This window comes from Apteryx mantelli, chromosome 1 (genome assembly GCF_036417845.1).
Source record: "Apteryx mantelli isolate bAptMan1 chromosome 1, bAptMan1.hap1, whole genome shotgun sequence".
Classification (NCBI taxonomy): Eukaryota; Metazoa; Chordata; class Aves; order Apterygiformes; family Apterygidae; genus Apteryx; species Apteryx mantelli.
The window spans coordinates 9,949,251-9,972,404 of record NC_089978.1 but is presented as its reverse complement, the minus strand read 5'-3'; the positions used below and the strand labels follow the sequence as shown (position 1 = coordinate 9,972,404).

The 23,154-nt window shown below is 41.6% G+C and overlaps 1 protein-coding gene across 2 annotated transcripts in view; it reads right to left on the bottom strand.

Moving 5' to 3' along the window:
- TMEM135 (transmembrane protein 135) overlaps positions 1-16,962 on the bottom strand; it is a 192,140-nt gene extending 175,178 nt beyond the window's left edge. For both annotated transcript variants that reach the window (XM_067289431.1, XM_067289436.1), the window contains exons 1-2: positions 16,794-16,962; positions 1,622-1,749 (exon numbers count right to left, since the gene is read on the bottom strand). In XM_067289431.1, the coding sequence (XP_067145532.1) occupies positions 1,622-1,749; positions 16,794-16,934 (269 nt within the window). In that variant the 5' untranslated portion in view covers positions 16,935-16,962. The remainder of the gene's footprint in view (positions 1-1,621; positions 1,750-16,793) is intronic.
- Positions 16,963-23,154: the final 6,192 nt, after the last annotated feature.

Below are 23,154 nucleotides of genomic sequence, written 5' to 3'. Positions count from 1 at the left end.
GGTAAAAACCATGCCGCACCAATTGGCTTCAGGGCCAGAGAGAGGCTTCATTTACTAGCAGAAGTAAGGCATACTCACAGATCTGCTGTATAGCTAGTAACCTCCATTAGAGGAACAGCTGAAAACAATAAAACTTAAAACCACCTCAGCTAAATTTAGAGGGTAACATCTAACTACAGCACTAAAAGTCAGGCATTGCAGTTTTAGAGGCAACCGCATGTCAGAACAAGGAAGACCACTGTACAGCTCAGAGGAGCAAAGATAAATCAGCATGAATAAAACTTAGATTGCTTGAAAAATTCAAATTCCCTAGAATTTGTTACTTAAATTTAAAAATTCACTTCCAACTTCTCAAATAATTGATTTTAAAAAGCTATCCATGTCTCCTTAGCTAGCACCTCTTTTCTTAGCCTTCTCTCTCACCTTTAGAGGTGCTTGAGGCAAAGTTTAGAGGCCTCACTGCAGATGCAGAAGTAGGGCATAATTGGTTTGATTAACTTTTTAAAGGGGCTGCTGAGTTTGCTGTCAGATAACTTTCAAAAATTCATAGCTACTGTAGGCTTTATATATCTATGCATAACATCCCTTACAATAAGTATAACTTACTTCACTCTTAAAATGTTGTATAATTCAGACCTAGGACATATTGTGTTCACAAACAGGAAAGAAGTTTCATTTTTAACTATCCTGATAATTACTTGCAACATACAGCGGAAGCAGGTCTGAATACAGAAGTGCCATTTACACTCATTTTTCAGAGCAAGACTGTATCTGAAAGAAAGCAGTTTAAACTAGAAACATGCAACCTAGAAGAAAAGTGACTGGCCATTGATAACTATTCCAAAATAATGACTCTGATAAGTAGAGATATTTGGGGTTAGGGAAAGAGGGAATGTGAACCACACATACAAGTCCATCTGGACAAACTACTCCAGAAAACAATAAATTGCATTTAAGTACAAGTCATTCACTTTGTGGGCGGAGTATGCTATTTCAAGGTGAAGTCACCTTTCAAGAAGGGAGCTGATTGCTATTCTCATCATAATAACTACAGACATGCACCATTATAAAGGCTCAAATTAAAACAATCACTTTCTACTAGCCCCTGAGGAAACCCCAGGAGCTATACTGGGATTTCCTTCATTTATGACCACAATCAAGAAGAGTATAAACTCAGAAGGCTACATTAAGTTTAGGATAATTAAAACTCATCACAGCCCCTGCATCTGGAAACCAGAAAAAAAAAAACAAAAAAAAATAAAAATCAATTTACATCAATTCTTTCCAGAAGAAAAGATCAGGCTTCCTTGGGTACCTGCCAGCATATATTTGCACTTCCTGCAAATATATTTTTTGAATCAGGAAAAAGGAGAAAAGGAAACAAAATGAATGCACTGACTTGTTTACTAACTTAGAAGATTTTACAAAAGGGGAAAACAAAAGAATGTGCATATTAAACTGGTAAGCCCAGAAAGCAAGATGATGACACAGTTGTTGCTTATCCTCCTCCTATTCATTGCAAACATGCCTATTTTCAAAAAGAAACTCTCAGATAAATTAAAAAGTTACATTAAAAGAACAGCTTTCCTATCACATTTAATTTTTATGACAGTATACCAACCTTAGAATGCAAAAGCAAGCAATATACAAGGTCCCATTTGCTGTCAGAAAGGAAGTTGATTGCAAGATCTCAGGTAGCAGTTTGTGCAAATAATAGTCAAGTTTTCGTTTCCTGAGAATAGCTGCAATCTGAGGGAGGAGGGAAGAAAAAAGGTGGGACAAACTTTAATTCCATTAGTGGCTTTTTGCATATTGTAAAGAAAAAAAAAAGGAAAAGGAGACATGCCCATTTAAGTAGTAAATCAAAGCCTCTTAAATATGTTGGTTTTATGAATGATATTACAAAGATTTCCTTTGAACTTGTTCCAGCTGTTGCAATATTTATACCAGGAAATACACCAGGCAATCCTAAACTGAAAGTATAGGAGGAATTTTATTACCTTGTTACCATTGGCCATAATAGTCAGAAATGTTATCTGTTAGATATAACAACATTAAGATATGATAAATTTACACAGTATTTTGTTTTCCAGGCAATTGGACTATACTGCTATAATAAAGGTCAGAACACACTCATTAATCCATCTACTGGCCTTACACAGTGCCTACAAAATGATGAAGTATTTCTAAAAATTTTCTACTTCAATTAACTGACTGCAAGTCCTCCAAAAAATTTCACCATCCGCTGGAAGAACAGCATATTCCTGACACATTTTATAGAATCTCCACGCTATCTCTACAAAAATCCTATAATAGGAAGCAGGCAAGACCTAAAATATGAGTGTCCTTTTTGGTAAGGTTAATGTCTATTCTGTTTCATAAAGAAAATTTACATAATGGCTCAAATCCTGCAGTTTCTCAAAATCTTTTTTTGGCCACACAAATTCTACAACTACCTAACAGGGCGGTGTAGAGAAAAAGAAGTCAGGCTCTTCCCAGAGATGCATAGGGATAAGACAAGAGGCAACACACACAAGTTCAAACATGAGAAATTCTATCAGACAAAGAAGAAAAATTTTCAGTTCAGGGTGGCTGAATACTGGAAGAGGTTCCTCAAAGAGGCGGTGGAATTTCCATGACTGGAGATACTCAAAACTCAACTGGACAAGACTCCAAGAGACCTCCTCCAACGGGCCCTGCCTTGAGCAGCAGCTTGGGACCACATGGCCTCCAGGGGTCCCTGCAACCTGTAGGCTCCTATGATTCTATGAAATTAGACTTCAGGTACACCATGAGACAGACTGTTGTTGGGTTTGGGGCGGGGGGAAGGTTGTTTGTTTTTTTTAATAGCAACCTGATTTTTATCTGCATTGATTTTCCATGGGTTCTCAACACTGGCAGGAAGTACAAAGGATGGTGCAAATTCGGCCAATGCTTAGAATTTAAAAAGTTCTAAATACACAGGGCTCCAAACTGTTAGCATCAATAGCAATAGGTGTGCTGCGCAATCCATAGTGGTAACACCTCTCAAAGACTCAGTTCCTCGATGTAAAAATGCGGGGGAGGGAGTTGTTCTTCTGAAACTGTTTGCTCACACTGCATAGCAAGCAGCTGTTTTAGATACAGAGATAGGACAAGGAGTCTGCTACAACTGTAGGAGGGTTCTGCCAAAATTAGTATCCAAAAAAAATGAAGCTTGAACTAAGGATTAAGGAGAAATACATGCATGAACAGACTTCTAAAAACTGTTTTACACATTACTTAATCAAGTGTCAAGACTAGTTAAAACATAATGGATTAGACAATAATTCAACCCAGAGAATCTTTTTGTTGAACTAAAGTCTTAACGTAGCCTACACACTACGCAGATCACTAGTTTCTACCTCATCAGCTATTGTATGAAGGACACGAACATTCGGGACAGAGTAAGAATTTTCTGTGCTAAGCAAAAGAACACTGCCCTTGCATCTGAAGTGTGATGTCTTGCTCAGACTTAAGTGTCAGAAGTATAACAGGAAAAGACTGCCATGGGAATAGATTCATTTATTTGATTTTTAATATAAATTAACATCAAATCAAAGGTCAAAAATTTATTTCTGTAGCTTTCCCTGAACAGATTTATACTACTACTACAAATTTCTGCTACTCCCAATTGAAAGACAGAAAAGAATCAGGAACAATGACACACAAAGTAGTCTGAAGAAATACTGCTCATGATAAAAAGCAGCTAAATGTAAGAGATCAATGCAACCTGATGCATGCCCACCAAAAAAAAAAAAAAAAGACTGCAGAATACTTCATCTTCTGTGCAGTAGGCTTCCTTTTCTCCCCCACTACCCATGATGTGATTACAGGGAACAAATAGTAGAAATACTTCTAGATTCCACCTCATTCTCCCTTTCAGTTCCCCGTACTTCAGGGAAGTACTAAAGTTGACACTAGCAGGAGAGAAAGATCCTCAAATCCATCAGCCTGCAGTGGTTCCTTATTCCCACTGGGATAAACTCCACTCAAGTGAGTTTGGAGGACACTGTGTTGAGGGCCCAAGTCTTGCAGTAAGTGCATTGCTCAAGGCTTAGCAGCACACGTTGGTGGTAGGACAGAAGCAGAGGGCATCAGGGCATCCTGGAAATAGTTCCTTGACAAACTATTAATTTCCATGAAGAGAAGGTCAACACATGTAGCAGGAGGTCTGTTCAGTGACCTGTAAGCGTAGTTACCACAGACTCCCTGTAAACAGACAGACTGAAACAGTCATCACACTGAAATTCAGGTCTTAGCTTTCCAACTACAAAAAGAGCATAGGGATACTAGAACTCCTTTATTTAGGCATCTAAGGGTAGCAGAACCCTACTGTTGATAGGTGTAAAAACTAGTTTTAGGTGTTATTCAGTACAAGAATGAGAGAATCACAATTTTGGTTCAACTCACTGATCCAGACAGTTCAGTATCTTCTATCCGAGAACGCCCAAAAGCAGTTCCCTATCTCCAGTTACTCCTGTCACCCTCTCCATAACTTCTCAGTTCCACCATTTTCTTTTTGAGATGGATTAACAAGAACTTCACAAAATAAAATTCTTTAGCACTTACAAAATATTCTTCATTTTCAGCTTTAGTAAGATATAAGAGTGGAGCAGCACTGAGTGTTAGATAACGCCCCAAGCATTTGCCCCTATACCAAACCCAGACACAGTCCTGCCTCTCCTCAATCTCATACTGCCCATGCTGCCTCACCTCCCCTCCAAACCCAAAGGCTTCAGTTGTAATTCGGAGGACAGAACCAATACACCCTTCATTCAAAACCATGATTTCATGGGAAGAAAAAGAAAAGCACAATCCACTTTTAATGGAATGAAACACAAACTGAAGGAACAGTGTTTCTCCCGCTTATCATCCTTTATGGGGAGGAGAAGGCTGCCCAAAAAACACCTGTAATCAAAGGAGAGGAGACTCTACCAAATCTGAGTGGATCGTGAGCTAATTTAATTTGTTCGTGACTTCTCGAGCAAGGCCTTACCTAGGTCACAGTGAAGAATGTTGTGGCATTTCCTTTGAGTAACATCAGCCACTAGAAGTAAATCAGATCTGCTGCTGCTTCCTACTCTGGCTTTCCATAAAACACAGAGTCGCACTTCAAATCTTTTTTTCTCAAGGCACCCAATGACCTGGCCTTAGGATATTCAGAAGGACTACACAACTCTCTAGGATAAAGACTGTCATTGACAGCTCCTTCAATGGAGCTTACATTAGGCCAATACAACGCAGCTCTGTACAGCACAGCCTTTACTTTTTCTAAAAAAAGATCAGTAAGACTGTGGAATGAAGTCTCACAGATACTAACAGCTATCACAAACTGTGCCACTTTCCCTTCAGATCAAAGGCACACATCATCTGCTCCTTATTTTACATACATACTGCAGAGTATCCATTAAAAACACACACACACGACAAAACTATCAAATCATAATGACACCCTGTACAAACAACTCTCTGGGAAGAGATTAAAAATGGAATAAAAAAACCTAATAACCAATATCTACCATATATCCATTATACTACATGGACTCTATCACGTAAACTTGCACGCTTGTTACTAACACTTAAAGTAGCAATTAGATACTGACACTTTCTCAAGCAGATTTGCTCCCTGCAGGTAAAGAAAATCCAGGTTTGAAACAAAAAACATTAAACATTTAATCATCAAGAAAATTTTCAAACCTAGTAAGAATTAAGCACTTGTGACAGGGTAGAACATAACCACTTCTTATAACTTAATCTGTAAGAATTCCAAGATACCAAGTAATAAAGAAAACCCTACTTTCAAAAGCTAGAAATAGAAAGTTGACATTTTCCTTTCACCGCAATTTAAGTTTTCTTACGCTATGAAGTTTTATGCACTAAAATGAGACTTTAAATTTAAGCAGTAGCGCAGTCCACAGACACAGCATTTGGCCTGTATAAGCATTAAAGAGAGACTTAAGTACATTATCCACAGGCCACACTGAGAGCCGAGCTGTTTGCCTGCAGCCCTTCTTGCAGTATAACTCCACTTTCTTCTCTTTCAAATCCACAAGGCAGCAGGATTCTACAGATAGGATAAAAAGCCCAGCTTTGCTATGTATTTAGTCTCATCTTCAAAACAACAACTAATAAACCTCATCTTTCAGATTCTCTTATGAGAGGTACTTTTCTAGATGCCCCAAAACCTCAACAACTAAGAGCAAAATGGAATTTACACAAATCATGCACTGTCACAGGGCAGACGGCCTAAAAACATACAAAGCTTTCAGGACTTTAGCTTTCTAATTTCCTTCTATTTGCATCCACAAGTTACAGCTCTTGAGCTCCTTTTGTCCTTTCAGTCCAAAAGAGTGTGCAGAACATTCAGAAATACTGCAGATGAAACAAATGAATCCCAGTTAGGGGAAAGAAAAGGATCAAGAGAAAAAAAAAAAAAAGAGATGAAGCAGAAGAAAGCTAAATACTTCATGAGTAAAAACAGAAACAGCAGAGCTATGAATACAATACAAGAGAGAGTTTCAGGAAAAAAGCTAAAAATAAACAGATTGGATTCTAAAGAAAAACTCAAGATAGATTAAAATATAAGAAATAAGTAGTCAGAATAATTTCAAGCACTCAAATATCATAGTACAGCAGTTAAAGGATTTTTTAATATTTTAAATGGCCATTGTTACTTTTTCTATGATTTACAAACCCAAAAGACAAAATTTCAAGCTGCTGCCAATGCAAGAGTAGACATTTATCATTTAAAAGACAGCCAAGTAACACATATGTAACTGTACATGGCAATTTTAAGAAAGCAAAAATCTCATAGCAATAAAAATCTAAAGAAGTGGAAACATAAATGGAGATATACTAATAAAATTATAAACATGCTATTGTATTTGCTTTATCTATGCAGAAGTTTTACTTCACAACTAAAAGCCAGAAAAGCCTGTCAAATTATCTAGTCTGTGTATCACTAGAATTAAAATTATCAGGGCAAGTATACATGCACCTGGATGAAACTTAGATCACAAGACTTCAATCCGCAAACAACCAAACTTTTGCGCACTACGATCTGACAAGACAAATATGTTACTCTTTAATAACAACGCCACAACAGTAAGACATTGATTTGATGAAATATGTCCTGATTAAGTGTGTAATCTGTGCTCTATGCACAGGAAGAAGGTGCAGAAAAAAAACAGTAATAATAATGGAGCACCTGCCAGTGTGACTTCCAGAGAAAATATTTCTGTCCCTAAATAGGATGATTTGTTTGAAACTGAGAATGTCATTAGGAAAAGCCTCTTGAGTAAGGTACGTCAAACATGTGGGAAACATGATTTCCTTTCTACCTCAGAAGACTGATCCAAGAGTGATCCAGTGTCCCATTGCCATCTGTGGCCAGTTTCAGACGAAAACTGAAAACAGAAAGCCTCTGGCCTATTTCTAAGAAAAATAGCTGCTTTCCTCATTTCTGCAGGCAACTGGTTAAAACTTGAAACACAAAATTCAATTATGCTTTAATGCAGCCTGGCAGTGTTAGAAGACTTTTAAAGGCAATCCCATACCCTTGTTACTTAGAAATGAAGGGAACAAACAGAAGGATTAATAGATCACAGATACCACAGCAAAAGACACGGTCACAAACCAGTCCTCCAGAAGCACCAAAGTTTCCCTGAACAGCTGAATCTTTTATGCGCCTAGTCCTGGCTGGAAGATTTCTCCTCCTCCTCCTCTTGTTTATCAACCCAACTCTGAAGATTCAACACAGATATTCTCCAATAGTAATCATCCCACTTTCTCTACAGTTCAAAACAAGTTCTGATACAACTTTCACTAGAACGCTTTGACCATTACAACCTTGGGGAAAAAAAATGAAAGTTTTCATATACATGAAAACTATTTAATGTGTTCTAGTCAGGCCCAAAAGTTTTTGCTATGAAATTAGTTTTAGCATAGGTGGAAAGAACAGGAGAGACAGGCTACCACATCTCTAAGACTGTTTTTATGTGAAAATAAATGAGGGTAAAAAGAATGTAGGTACTTTTTATACTTTTATGTACAATACAATTTGGGAGGGGGAGGAGATGTAGAAGGAGGAGAAAGAACTTAAAGTAATGCATTGGTCAGTTTAAGAAAAAAAAGACTTTTTTAAGGACGATTTGAACTCTAAGACCTAATGCATTTTATGTCTGAAGTATTAAAAAACCTACTCACTGAAAAGAAAATATTTTCACTGACTATTCCTATATCATTAACTATGGAATTCACACAATTGCATTTTGACCCTCCAAAAAAATAATTATGAAAACACAGTCAACCAGATACAGGACACTATCAGCTTGCAGAAGAGGATTACTGCCACTTTTTTTTTTTTAAATAATGTTTATAGATTTAGTTTTCACAAACAAACCTTAAGCCCTGTAGAAATAAGAACTCAGAACTGTTTTAATCTGTCTTAATTGTGGAAAAATATACATATTTCCAACACCAGGTGCAGCCTACCCATTATTAAAACACAATTATATACTCTAGTGCAAGAAAAAATTTGAGCTAGGCTATCAGTGTGTTCCAGTGGAAAATGATGGCTAGGATCAAAAACAAGTGTTTCCATTATTAGAGGCATCAGTCAGGCCTCATTATTTTAAGGATGTCTCCTACATATTGCATCATCCAACCACAACAACCCAAGTTCTCACCTCCAGCATCCTCAACTTTCACCTACGTCTCTCAACTATGAATTACACAGGAGGTGTTACGCAAAAAGGTTTGTTCAACTTTATGCAGGTACTAATTGGCTGACTCATATCCACAGGCTGATGGCTCATATGGCAGGTTCAAAAAACCCACAGAACTTACATTGATTCTGCAACAAATACACTACTTTATCTCTTCCATCAAGTCAGCATTCTCTATGTTTGTACAAACTTGACATCTTAAGAATGCTTAAGAAGGATGCTCAATGCCTCTGTCAAATTTTAGAGAAAATAGCCAACACTGACTGGTAGAAACTGAAAAAAAAAAGCACAATCATTGCTCTCTCATTCCTTCACAATATTCAGCTAAAAATAAATGCATTATAACAAACATTTAAAGGAAAAAAACAAACAAACAAAGAGCGCTATGGAAATATTCAGACACCTACGCAAATCTACAAAAATGCAGAGTTCAATAATGTTTATAAGAGTGTCTATCTGGCATGTTTAGGCACCTTTAAAATGCAAATTTAGAGGCTATCAATAATGTTGCATACTTTACATAATATATACCTTGCAAGTCATTTCAAAGCCATGGAAAATTTTACACTCTTATGTCACGTGTGCATGGTAAAAGATCAGCACTCCGCAGTTCAAACCAGTTAAGAAACTACCTCTGATTACTTTAAGTGACAGGTAGAGAGACTGGTATCAGATTTCTTCCAAAATTATGTTTACTTATTTGTATGTTATAAAATAACTGTTTCAAATTTGGTAAGAATTTTACAAGAACTTTACTCCCTTGCATTGTAAAAATGATTTTTGAGCATCTGGGGATTGTTTAGTGTCAAAATGTACTCGGGTACATTGAAAGACACTGTTATCCAAATCAGTGAGTGTCTCACTTCTCATGGTTCCTCTTAAACATACAGATTTACTATTCCTCAATAAGCTCATCCCAACCTGATTTCACAGATTACCAAACCTGGCTTCCAGATTTTTGTATTACTGCATTTCCTGCAATATTCTGAGGAAGACTGTGCGTTCCCTCTGCTCTGACTTCCTCTGTCCCCTCTGTGAGATGTTATATGAAGATTACCATTAGGAATTTGGGGGCAGGGAGGTTGGAGTGCAGGAGCAGCATATTCTCTGTCATCCACCCCACTAAAAATAATGAACAAGAGTACTCATATACTCTTTGAATAACATCTAAATTGTATTCAGTCTTGACATCATACTCATTGCATAGTGGCTTATCTTTGTCATTTCTTTCACTTATATGAGTAAAGGGCCATTTTTCATTCCCCTTGAAATGTTTAACTCAGCATCATTTTCAGCAATTTTTCTTTTAACTCTGAAATTCTTGCACTGTACTATAAAGCTGAACCAACAGATTTATGTTTCCTTGATAGACAATCCCTTCAACTGTTTTTGCTGGTTTCTAGGATTTATAGTGTCCTTATTAGGATGACTGTTGAGTCAGTCAAGGCTGGGGCCTTCTCTGTTTTTCCCCATACTATGATGTGAGCTGCAGGTTATTCCTTGCATCTTTGAGCATAAATTCTTTAATCCAGCTAAATTAATTGATTCTTTTAAAATTTTCAAACTTTTCCCTTTTGAAATATAAACATCCTAATAAAAGACCATTTTTTGTTTATTTTTCAATTTATAAAGAACTACAAAGAATTTTACTGGTCTGCCTTCAAAGCCACCTGTACAGAACAGAACGATTACAGCCTGGAATGAAGATGTGGCAACCAAGTTCATACCTTAACCACATTTAAGCTGATCATAGTCATATTTAAGCTGGCTTCCAAAAGAATCTGAAGACAAGGAACACACTGATCTGTATGCCATTCGTAACACAGCACAGAGATATGGGACACCACACAGTACAAAGATGAACAGATATCCCAGCATAACACAGCTACAACACTACTATTACAGCAGCCCTACATACCATGTCCTGACAGAAGAGAGTCACATTTCTTGATGGTCTACCTCAGAGATCCAAGCTGACATAAAGAAGAACATTCAAGGACTAACATCCTTCTTAGTCTCCCTGCCCTACCTCCAAATACATAATGGCTCACAGCACAATCAAAAAATCTGATCGGGTTTTAATATAACCAGGAATTCTGTACCATTTCAGAATATAATCTGGAGAGTACAGCCTTCTTGCACATCTTAGAAGGCTGGCGCATTGTGACTATGTCTATGCTGACAGACAAAAAGGGATTTGTTTCAGTTTACTCCCTTATTTTGCTCAGGATCAACCCAAATAGCACACTCTTAGAGAAATCAGTTATAGAAGAAGCCAGCCGGCCTGAAACAGCCAAGACAAGGGCCAGTACTTGGCCTTGGGGCTGATCTCTGGCCCTATTATTTAGCAATGTAGATATAGCCAACACAATTAAGTGATCCCAGTCAAGTTATAAGTTGCACTTTAGTTCTGTCCCACCTTGATCTTTGGCAAATGATATCTCAGTCATCCATCCAATAACTTTCAAAATTATTCATTAGCTCAATAGTTACAGTTCATTGTTGTTATTGCCTCTTCTTGATCAGTGACTACAATGCAAAGTGACCAGTCAGCTACCACGTGCAGGACTACCTGGCCCATGCTATTACTACTATCAATTTCCCTCCCATGTTTATACAGGAAGAAAAAACATCTTACGCAGTTGTAGCATTGTATCTTTAACAATATTATATAAAATGCTGCCCTAGGGGACTTATAAAATAAATAATACAGCTTAAGAAAGAGAATATGCACATTTAATGGTCAAACAGTGCCAAAGAAGGTATCAACACTGGAATGCTAAGTAGGAAAAAGCTTTTGAAGTGATTGGCATTTAAGAAACTGAAAATTATTACAAGCACAGAAGGAAACAGACATGGCATGAGCTTGAAAAAAGTATCAAAAATGAGAATGAAATGAGTATGAAGGAAACAAAGTGAAAGAAATCAGTAAAATAAAGTGAGCCCTGAGGATCATTAAAAAACAGTGGAATAGCAAACTTAGGTTACACATACACTACCAAATAGCTGATGGAGCAATCCCTGGTCCAGAAGACAAGTCAAACAGACCAGCTGGCATCCATGCTCCTATAAAGCTAATGCTCCTCTCCTTCCCTGCCAGCAGATCGGTCTTGGAGAAAGATAGCTTGCTCCTGGCTTTGACTCCAGATAACAGTTAATCAGTGCGAATCACTAAGGGGCCAGAGCTCAAGGCTCTTCCCTCGTTCTCTTTTTATTTAGCAGTATAGACAAACCAGACAAAGGAAGGGCATGAGATGTTGGGTGGGAAAGAGAACAGCATGAGGGATGATGGTGGGGGCAGAAAACCGGGCTTGAGAGAGGAAGGCCAGAACAGAAGTTGGCTGGGGGGGTGTGGGGGGGAAGAGCCTGGCTTAAATTAAGTGAGGAAGACAGATGACCAGCCTCAAAAAAGAAAAGGTGTAAGACAAGTGACCTGGCCATTCCATAGGCAAGAAGTCAGAAGAACTAGCTTGACTGCGAAATAGCAGATAGACAAATTTTGCCTTATTTAGATTAAGAACAAATGTTACGATCATATCTGATTATCTCAGATAGATTACAAAGATTTCGTATCACTGATTAAGCAAATTCATCTACATGAAAGATGTACACCATCATTAAACAAATGTCTAAAGCCTACAGACCCTCAGGAAATGGAGGACTTTGCTCTAACTCATTTGATTAACACTAGATTTCCCATGTGAAATCAATGCAATATCATAGGAAACAAACTAATTAATGCTTCAACCTTAGCAGCAGAGCAAGGGATACCCATCTCATCCAGTTTCATATTGGCCACCTTCAGCAATTGTTAATACATGAAACAAAAATAATTTTTTCTTTAACTTGAAAAAAGTATTTATACTCCATTAAGTGAAAAAAATATCAAAAGTGGAGCTTTTAATTTAAAACAATATCTGCCAGACAGAAAAGAACTGGATAGAGAAAGACATTAAGATAGGTAAAAATTAATACACATATCAAGATAGTTAATGTAAATTTGTGTGTGTGCAGATGAAGGGAGTCTTTGGAAGTCTAAACTCCACTATTAGTATGAATCCCTTCCTTCTTCTGCAGACTGGTATCTAAGGAGTGGAACACTTATTAAATAAAATAAGCTAGCCTGAGAGTTAAAAACAGCTGGGCTCTTGTGCTGCACAATTCTCCCAATTGCCCAAGGAACAGATTTTTCACTAGATACTTTGCTACCCAAGTGGTGCTGATTCCAATATAATATATTCCCTGATTCCTTAAGATCTGGAGATGAAATTCACTTTGGCCTGATTCAGGTTGGTTATCAGGATGGATGACACACCAAGCACTGAGCGGCAGTTATTATCTCCAGCAGTACAGATTTCCTAGTCAAAACATCAGACATCAAGTACTGAACCTCACCCTCAAAGAAAATATCATCCCCAAGTAATACAGCTAAGGAAATTACGAAAATCGCAACCAGATTTTGCTCTGCAAAACTTTCCATAAAAAAGTCCTAATTTTGCTTCTTGTGTTTTTTTTTTACTCATCTATATCTTAGAACATTTCAGTCAAAAGTTCACCCACAGCCCGCTCTTTACTGGGCTTCTTGTAGACCTTAGTTTTGCTAGGCATCAGGCTGTTCTCGGTGCTACAATACCTGGGGAATTAGGAGCTGCAGATGCAAACCATAAAAGACGCCTAAGTAACAAGAGGTTACTTCCAGTGTTTCTGAGACTGCAAAAATGGAACATGGTTTTCGTCCCTTCAATTTGCTGATGTAGCATTGCCAGAGCCTCATAGACTCAGACCTTTGAGATGGTCACCTTAACCACTCTAGAGCAGTAGTCAGCGGCTACCTCTGAAGGACTGAATGCTGTTTTCTTCACATCGTATATGTAGGAAAGCTAGACAAAAATGGGTCACGGTTCACAAATCGGCCTGTTCTTTTATTGCAGGTTCCCTAGAATACTAGTACCTATCTGAAGCAGTTGATAGCATTTGCTGTTCTTTGAGGTTTTACTGATAGGAACATCTGAATCAGAATGGGAACTAATTCAGAAACTCCTTCAGTATCTTTCTTATAAGAGGATTCTTATCCTTTATAAAATGAATACACAAGCTGAGAGAAGTACACGGATCTCAAAACTTAGTTTCAAAGCCTAAGGCACTTAACCAAGGTACCATCTTGTTTTAGGAAAAGGCAGTGCATATGTCATATATCAAATATATTTTTAAAAAGAATAATAGGTATGCACAGGAAACTAAGCCAGAACTCCTAACTGGCATTTTTAGGTCTATTAACAACTTCACTGGACTAAGAGTTTAGGTCACTAGATGATGCTACTAGCTTCCCCTCAACTAAGGCATTATTTTACTGTAATTACCATTTTAGTTTCCAAGCTTACCAATTTATTCTCATCTATTGATTCTAATTCATTTCCACACAAGCTTCTGTGAAAAGAAACTGTTTTTAATCTACTTTCCTTTGTTATCAGCTTGTGGCAACAGGAGTAACAAACAAGCAGAAGCCATTTTACATGGTTGGCAGAGAAAAAATAAAGTGCAATTTTTTGACATTGTGCTATAAAGAGGACCAGGACTAAGTAGTACTAGAAACATTCTGAACATCCATTGACAACTACAAACACAAAATAATTTACATTCATCCCATTACATGAACCTAAGAATACACAAAACGACTGAAAGTTTGCGCTATCCCACTGTGAAATTCCATTCACAAATCGAAGTCTTTCAAACACAGCTTTAAGTCCTATAAAGAATTGCATTAGTGACTCTCTTAATTCAGGAGTGTTCTTTCCCCACCAAGCTACTTAATGTGTAGGCTTCCCACTTCCTCCTCTGCTGTCCCTACTGCACCTTTTCACTCGTTACCTTATGCTGGCTCTGGCACTCATCAAACCCCTCTTACCAGTCAATCTAGTTCATTAATGCAGCTGAAAAAAAATTTTTTGAAAGAAATAAGAAGAGGGAATTTTCTTCCTAACCCACAACTTCACAACTGAGTGAATTGTGACTACAGTAAGAAGAGGAATCTCTTAACAGGCTTGACTACTGAGAAAAATACATCCAGTAGCACCTTAACTTTGATTTAATTACAGTATTATTTAAGTTGCTTTAACTTGAGCCAGATCTGACAGACCACCATCATCCTGGTGGCCCATTGTGTGCCCATTCTCTGGTGGTACAAGTATTTACACACCTGCACAGTAAACTGGATTGATAATTAGATCCTTGTCACAATTCTCACTCAAGGTGCACTTCAGTAGGAGCCTTAACTGCGTCAGGACTGCTGCAGTCCCCCTCCTTCTCTTGCCCCTTGTTACATGCCTTGATAATTCTGTTGCACCAGCACTGGTGTAAAGTTGAACAGTACAAACCCAAGGGTTTCTTTTTTTTCTTTTCTCTTACACTTAGTTTGCAGCCAGCTCAGTATCCAGTGCACTACTCAGTCTTCCAAGCACCAGTACCATCACAGGAGAAACACACAGGTGGGGATGGAAGGAAGTGCTTACCTGCAGCAATTCCAACCTAAATCAGCTTCCAGGATATGTTTACACAGATGGATGCAAACGAATGCAAGCTCCTCTACCTAAACCCTAATTTGCTGGAAGCAAACCATTTGCAACTGAGGTGATATAATCAAGTCTAACTGCATGCTCAAACTAAGATATCTCACCTGTAGGACACTCTCAGACTACTTAGCCTCCCTTAGCCTTAAAATATTTTTCAGCCTAGTTTCTTCATTATACAATGCAGTCTCCCTCGATCCTTGGTAATCCACTGACTACCAAGATTTTTATTTCCCAGATGACACCAACAGTAGAACACATATGCATTATTCTTGCTCCTGCTAAAGATACAGTGCTAGCCTCCCAGGCAAATATTTAATAAGTCTTTTTTCAGGTCTCATAGGTACTGGCAAATGATGACAATATGATGATCAGTCTGTCCATATGCCCTCCTCCCCAAACAGATTCATCCTCCCCCTGGTACCTGTTAGGCCAGCAGACCCTCCAGCAACCCTCATGCCCTTATTCCCCCTCCTAGGACCAGGTTACACGTGCGCACACACACACATACCTTGTGTCCCCTCCCCCTCAAGCACCAGGTTCTCCCCTCAGACAATCATGCCCTCCTCCCCAAGCCAAACTCTCCTACCCCAATGTCTCTCACATCCATCCTCCCCAGGACCAGGCTTCCCCCAAAATATCTTTTTTGTACTTCTCCTCTCTCACCCCAGAGTCAGGCTGCCCCTTGACATCCCTCCGTCCTTCCTCTCCTGACATCCCTCACACCCTTCTCCCCCCACCTCAACATTCTTCATACCCTTCTCCCCACACCCCAGCATCCCTCATGCCCTTCCTCACCAACCCAAGCCAGGCTCCCACAGTTTGATATCCCTTGTGCCCTCCTCCCTCCTTGATATCCCTCCTGCCATCCCACCTCCAGGCCAGGCCAGCCCAGCCACCTTTGATATCCTCCTGCCTCTTCACCCTGCCTAACCCAAGCCAGGCTCCTGCCCTTCCACCTACCCTTGGCCGGGATCCCCTCATAGTACTCCTGCCCTTCCACCCCCCAGACCAGACTCCCCTCACCATGGGTATCGCTCCTGCCTTTCCCCCTCACCCCAGGCTCCCCCCTCTTATTCCTCCTGTCTTTACCCTTCCCACCAGCCTCTCCCCTTGGTATCACTCCTGCCCTTCCCCCACCCCGCCAACCTCCCCCCACGTCCCCCCTGCCCTTCCCCCCACCCCGCCAGCCTCCCCCCACGTCCCCCCTGCCCTTCCCCCCACCCCGCCAGCCTCCCCCCACGTCCCCCCTGCCCTTCCCCCCACCCCGCCAGCCTCCCCCCACGTCCCCCCTGCCCTTCCCCCCACCCCGCCAGCCTCCCCCCACGTCCCCCCTGCCCTTCCCCCCACCCCGCCAGCCTCCCCCCACGTCCCCCCTGCCCTTCCCCCCACCCCGCCAGCCTCCCCCCACGTCCCCCCTGCCCCCAGCCCCCGGCTCCCGCCGCTGCCCCGCCGGATGCCCCGGCCCCCCGCGACCCACCAGGTAGAGGGTGCCGTAGATGCGCAGGGACTCGGTCAGCGCCCCCTGCATGACGTGCAGCACGGCCCAGGAGCAGCGCGGGTGCCAGGTGTGCCCGATCTCGTAGCAGCCGTGGGGGATGGACTTGCTCAGCGCCGCCATCTTGCCGCGCTCGCGGAGGGGGCGCGCGCCCGCCGCGTCACCGCCGATGCAGGAGAAAGGTCGCGCGGGGAGCTGGCGGCGGCGGGGTTACTCGCGGGCAACCGCCTCCCGCCTCCCCCCTCCCTCCGCGCGGCTCGCGTGAGGCGCGCAGCCAATCCGCGGCCGCCGGGGGGCGGGAAGCGGGGCGGGCGGGGTGGCGCGGGGCGCGCGGCACGTGGGTCGCGGGGCGCGCGGGGGGGGGGGCGGCCGCCGCTCGAACCGGGCCGTTGGGGCCGTTGGAAGCGTCGGAGCTCTCGCGCGGCCCGGCGCGGCGGTTCGCCCGCTCGCAGCGCTCCGCTCCGCTCCTCTCCGCGGGTTTCCTCATCGCCGCCCTTAATTATCCCCTTAACAGATTGCGCCGCGTTTCCCAGCCTGTGGCTCGGAGCCTTTCCTGGGGATTTCGACAGCTTCTTCCGGCTGGTGAACCCGGAACGGCGCCGCCGAGCTCATGGTGCGAGGAGGCACACGGAGCCGCGGCTCGGGGCTCGGGCAGACGCCGGCCCGCTCCAGAGGGCTCTCGGACAGCCGAGTGGGCCAAAAGCTGCAAATGAGCCTCACTAAGCGGCAGGTGACGCGCGCAGGGAAAAGCCTGAACCCGGGATAACCCGGTAACGCTGAGCTAATGCTGAACTCGGAGCTGCCAGCTACAAGCCGGGAAGGAGACTGTGGAGCCGCCACTGACAGTTCCCCGAAACGCTCAGCTCCGTGTGCCTCAGCAGCAAGGAAAGTCAGCCCAGTGCCTCATGCCAGCAGGAAGGCTTGAGGGGGCAGAGGGCACCGTTCTGCTGATGCATAACACCTTGGTGCACCCACATCTTGTGTGCAGCATGCAGTCCTGATTCCTGTAGAGAGGAGCTAGAGAAGGGCAAAGAAAGTGATCGAGGAGGTGGGAGTGGCTGCCCTATGAGGAGAAACTGGAGAAGTTGGTTCTCTTTGGGTTGGGGGTGGGGGAGGGGAATGTGATGGTGACTTACAAAATCGTGAAGGCAGTGATTGATTACATGATTATAGTTCAACTGCTCTCGAGGAGCCAGCTGCAAAACTGGCATCCGTTTCCAGCTTGAGATTTTTATTATTTTGGGACCAAAGGGGCTGGGTGTGCCTCGACCTGGGATTTTGCATTATGTATCTTTTGAGTAACAGTTTGCAAATGCTCAGTTCAGAAGGAGCAAGTATGCTCTGTGCCCAAGTCAAGCCAGGAGAGGTTGTTTCGAAAACTAGACTGGAGATACATCCCAAGACAAATGGGAAGTAAACCAAGTGATGAGCAAACTAACCTGCAGACAAATATGGAATTGGAATAGTTCCTTTCCCTTACAGCCTGCCTCCAAATTCTTCTCCTACAGAGACTATAGAGTTTGCCTTATTTTTCAAACTTGTAGGGAGTGGTATAAACTAGTCACAAATTTGAGGAAAATTTGTCATCAGTTTTGCAAAAACCTATTCCATTTTTTCAAAGAATCTTGCCATGGGTGCAAGAGCATACTTGCATTTCAAATTTAACAGCCTGGTAAGAAGATGAGTAAGCTGGATAGTTCACAGAATTCGAAGTAAGAAACTACTTGCGGACTCCCAGCAAATCTGCACTAGGAGATTTTGGCCTAAATAGTTTAATTATGCTAACTCAGTAAAGCATGCTTGACCAACCAATGTGTGTCGTAGAACTCTGTATGTGGGAGTCTTTATCTAAAATCTAGTGGGAGACACTAGAGAACTTTAAATTTGGCTTTAGTGCAGAGATACAGCTCTCCTGCAGCTGCGGTTTGGTGGCTGACTAAGAGAGTGAGCATTGTTGTGTGCTGACCCCAGTGGGAAAGCAGGGTTGGCAAGATAACCTGCTGCAACGTTGTCTGGACTTTGGCTCTGACCCAGTGCCTTGCTTGCTGTTTTTGTAGTACTCTCTTAGTACTCTGTGGGCAGAAAAGGCAATCATTGCCTAAGATATGGATTCTGGCTCTCTTGTTTGCATGTTTTGGCTCTGATACTGCTCTGGGCTTAAAGCTTGCTTGCTGCCTTGTATTTGTGGGCAGGGAACTATGGCAAGCACAGTACTAATAATTGCACAGGCTAATAGTTTCTCTTCTGACACACATTTCCGCACACAGTCCTAATGTTGGAGGATGTGCCATGCACTGTTGATAAGTTAAAGAAAATGCCTACTGATAAAGGAGGACCCAACTAGATATTCTGTTCATTGGTCCAGCAACCCTGATTTGAGTGAATAGCTGCCTGCTCAGAACTGGAGGCTTTCAGATCTCTGTTGCTGGGCCAGCCAAGGAAGACTGACTACGCATCAGTGAAGAAGGAGGCACAGTCCTGACCTTACTCCAGGCACTTGTCCTGGAGTGTTGCAACACCCTATTCTGGGAAGAAGCCCCAGGGGTAAAGCAGCATGGGAATGCAACTGGTAACCCGGTTGGGATTGGATGCCATCCCAGGGTACTCTGTCATGGAAGAAATTTACCCTTGATTGGAACTGGGATAAAAAGTTTCAGAGTAGGAAAGAGTCACTTGAACTAAGAAAGTGTTGAGCACCTTTACTTTTACCCCCTTAAATATCTGAGATTTTTCAGGAGCTGTCTTGGTCATATGAATAAGGCTGCATACTGGGAATAGCAGGCTAAATAAAAGAAGGCCAGTGATCAGTCCCTTGGTCTAAGGCCAAGTGATGTGGTTTATGCTGTTCAGGACTAGCCTTGTTAATATCCAGTTTGCCTTGGAGAGAGTTACTCAGAGTAGTCCCCAAAACAAAGCCAGAGGGTGAACTAATTGCTAAGCAGCATGAATGATCAGGCAGTTGTGTGCTCAAGCTTACTTCCTGCTCCTCACTTATATTGACAGATATGCCAATGTCTCTGAATAAAAATTTAGGCTGTCAAAAAGTTCAAAGATACATGTGAGCCTCATTAAGCTAAGACAGCTAAGATATACCCGTTTCTGTAGCTCATGCCACAGAAAGGAGTGATGTGGCCAGCATCTCCTCTGACTGCATTAGACTTCTTGCTCCAGTTGACCACATACCCATTTGCAGCTGGGTTGACAAGAATGCGGCTTTCAGCACAAGTCCCTGGCAAGACTCAAATTCATACCTCTCAGTCTTGAGCAAGAGACCTTAACTGTCCCAGCAGCACAGTCCACCAGTTTATCTACACTGATGATAACAGATGATATTGGGGATCAGGTGGCTGTGGGACAGGTGCTGAATGAAGAAAATAAGTACCTGCTTTTCCAGGTTTCAGTGGATCTGACAGTCTGAGAGCAGTCTCCGCTAATATCTTCAGCATCTGCCAAATCTGATATCTGCAAGTGAAGTTACACATCTTATCTCAGCCTATGCTGGCAGCTGGAGGTGGGAAGAATTCTTCCTGCTTTCTCAGTGTGCAGGTGGTAGTGTTATGAAGTGGACTAGCTGGGAATCCAAGGTAGAGTATATAGCTAATTGGAACAAAATCAGACAGAAAAGAGACAGTGGAAATAGGCCAGACAGGGAACTTCACGTTGCAGAAGGTTTTGCATTCCAACTGCATTGGGATCTGGGAATTCTTCTGTCTAAACATTTTTAAATATCAAATCAATCTGGAAACATTTTAACTTGGAAAAAATGTAATGCTTTGCCCTCTGCATTTTCTCATATTGCTTTCAAACTTGTGTGCTTTTTTTGCCATGTATTTGTTTTCTCCCTTGGGATAGGTGATCCAGCTTTTCACTGCTACTCATGCTGTTCTAAGTGCCTGAAGCACACTTCTGGAAGCAACTTCTCTTGTCTGATGAGAACTGCGCTTTCCAGCAGAAGTTTTTGCAATCACTTCTTTTCCTTCTTTTCTCATTCTTTCATTCTCATTGCTTTTCTCCTTCTGTTTGTTCTCCTACCATCTGTGTGATTGTCTCATCCCTCTATTACAAAGTTGTATGAAATCCTGACAGAAAGTTATTGTACCACTAAAAATGTTAGGGATTAAATTAATCCTTGATTTTATTCTGCTCAGGTACTGTGTACACAGCCTTATGCTTCCTTCAGTAAACAGCATAGGAACTTAAAGATGTTGCTATGCTATATGTTGTCCAAGGAATTGTCAGAATATGGCCAGGAAATCTATAAAAAATAGCACATTTCAGGAGGGAGCTGAAGACCTTTGATAAAGAAGGTCTGGAGTTTTATGCCATCAGTGATGTATCCAGGGATAGATCAGAATCTCCATTTCTTCTCAAGATCAGGGACAAATAGTTGGTTCAGCATGTTATTGGCTTTATAGAAGTAAACCACAAGTTTACAACACAAACAGTTTCCCTTTGTGTATATCACTAATGCTTGAGAGGGCTGTCTAGAATGGCAGTGAATGGCCATAAACTGAGCTGTTTGATTCTTTGGGGGTTTGTTTTGTCTTGTTGGTTTTACTTTCATCCAAGCAAAGAAGGACCCTTTGACAACTACTTTTCATTATATGAAGAGGGATTTCTTTTATGGCTTACAATCATGAATGTTACTAGTTCACTTTTTAGCAGGGAATAATCTTAAAATACCCTTGTGTTTGCTGATATTTCGAGGTAAGGGAATTAACTGGAAGGTTTGCCATTTTCCAGATATAGTAATTTCCAAAATAAATATGGGATGAGATGTGGGATAATGCCATGTGAACATTCTGATTCACACAGTAATATTCTCCAGTTTATAAAATCTGGATTTTTTCCAGAAATAAATTTTGTAGTCTTTCTTAGAGAGGTACCAAGACTTAAACCAAGAAAACAAAGTCATAATGCTCACCACATTGATTCTGCAACCCAAACTAACACATGACATACTGAGCCATCCTTAGGCTACTAGCTTCAGTAGAATTGTACCTTAACTGTATTTGGCCTATGGTACTGTTGTTTCTGGAAACAGTGATTTATTCTTTCTAAATCAGGTGATAGAACTGTCCATTAAAGGCTAAATTGAGCCTCTGGATTCAATACTTAAAAAAAGGAGTAAGGAGCAGTGCATGTGGACACCATCCCAAGAGCAGCCCAAAACGGGAACTGTGACCCAGAGGAAGTAGCTGTTTCTCCATTTCTTTCTTGCTTTCCAGGTAAATATGTTCTGCAGTTCTGCAAAAATGCAGGATCACATCTTGCATGATATGGGTATGTCAGCCTACTCCCACGCTTGAAACTCCCTTGCCCAGATAATACAGGCTAGTTCTCTACCTTCACTTGACTGAAACCTCTACAACCCACCTTTATACCACCACCATGGAATAAAATATTTTACGGTGGAAAAATTGTGTGCTGTCAAAATGTATGTCTGCCCATCCTCCCTACAACTGCAGTGCTGCCTCTGCAACTCATGTCCTTCCTCCACCATCCCACCTTCTTGCTGTTTACCCAATTCAGCAGTCAGAAACGACCTGTTCTGCATAGCTTCAGCATCCTTCATCTCTGTATGCCAGGTGGGGGCAGCAACCTTCGCACATACGGATGATGTTCACCTTTCTGAATACGAGTGGGAAGGCACAGAGGGTAGGCTGGACTTGCTTTCTCCTCACAGCCTTTTGGCCAGCACAGCCGCCACAGCACACCGATACGCCCATGGGGCTCTGAGGCAGCATTAGCTGTGTCCTAACAGAAGTGAATTAGAGCTCTGGACTTCTGTTGTCTGTGCTGCCTAACTTAATTCACTCTCCAGCTACTTTTGGGGCCTTTTAAATAAGTTCTGAGACAAATATGCTATAGTAGGGTCTGGATCTAAGTAGGGTAGATACAAGCCAGTCATTGCTATTTGCCCTCAGGAGCAGTGATCTGTTGCTGGCTGTTTTATTAGCAAAATAGACATTGCCACTGATGCAAAGGCTCTACCAATACAAGAGAGAAAAAAGAGGCAGGAATGAATGAGGAAAACCTCAAAAAAAAAAAGGGTTGTTCTTCCTCTTAACCCACTCCCATCTTATTTGAGGTCATTACTGCAACGTTATTTATGCTTCAAATATAGGGATTATTTCAAATAGCTATGAACTTACAGAAAAGACTCCGAAGGAGCTATCTTTTCTGTGTTTAAAGTACCCAGTGCACTAAAAGTTCCTGTAACAAAACTGTCAGTCCATAAAGTTGGGCTGCTAAGACTGAGCACCCAACAGCTCCTTTAAAAAGTAATGGTAGCTTCTAGGAACTTAGCACTTTTGGAAAGGCTTTCAATTTAAGGCTGAAT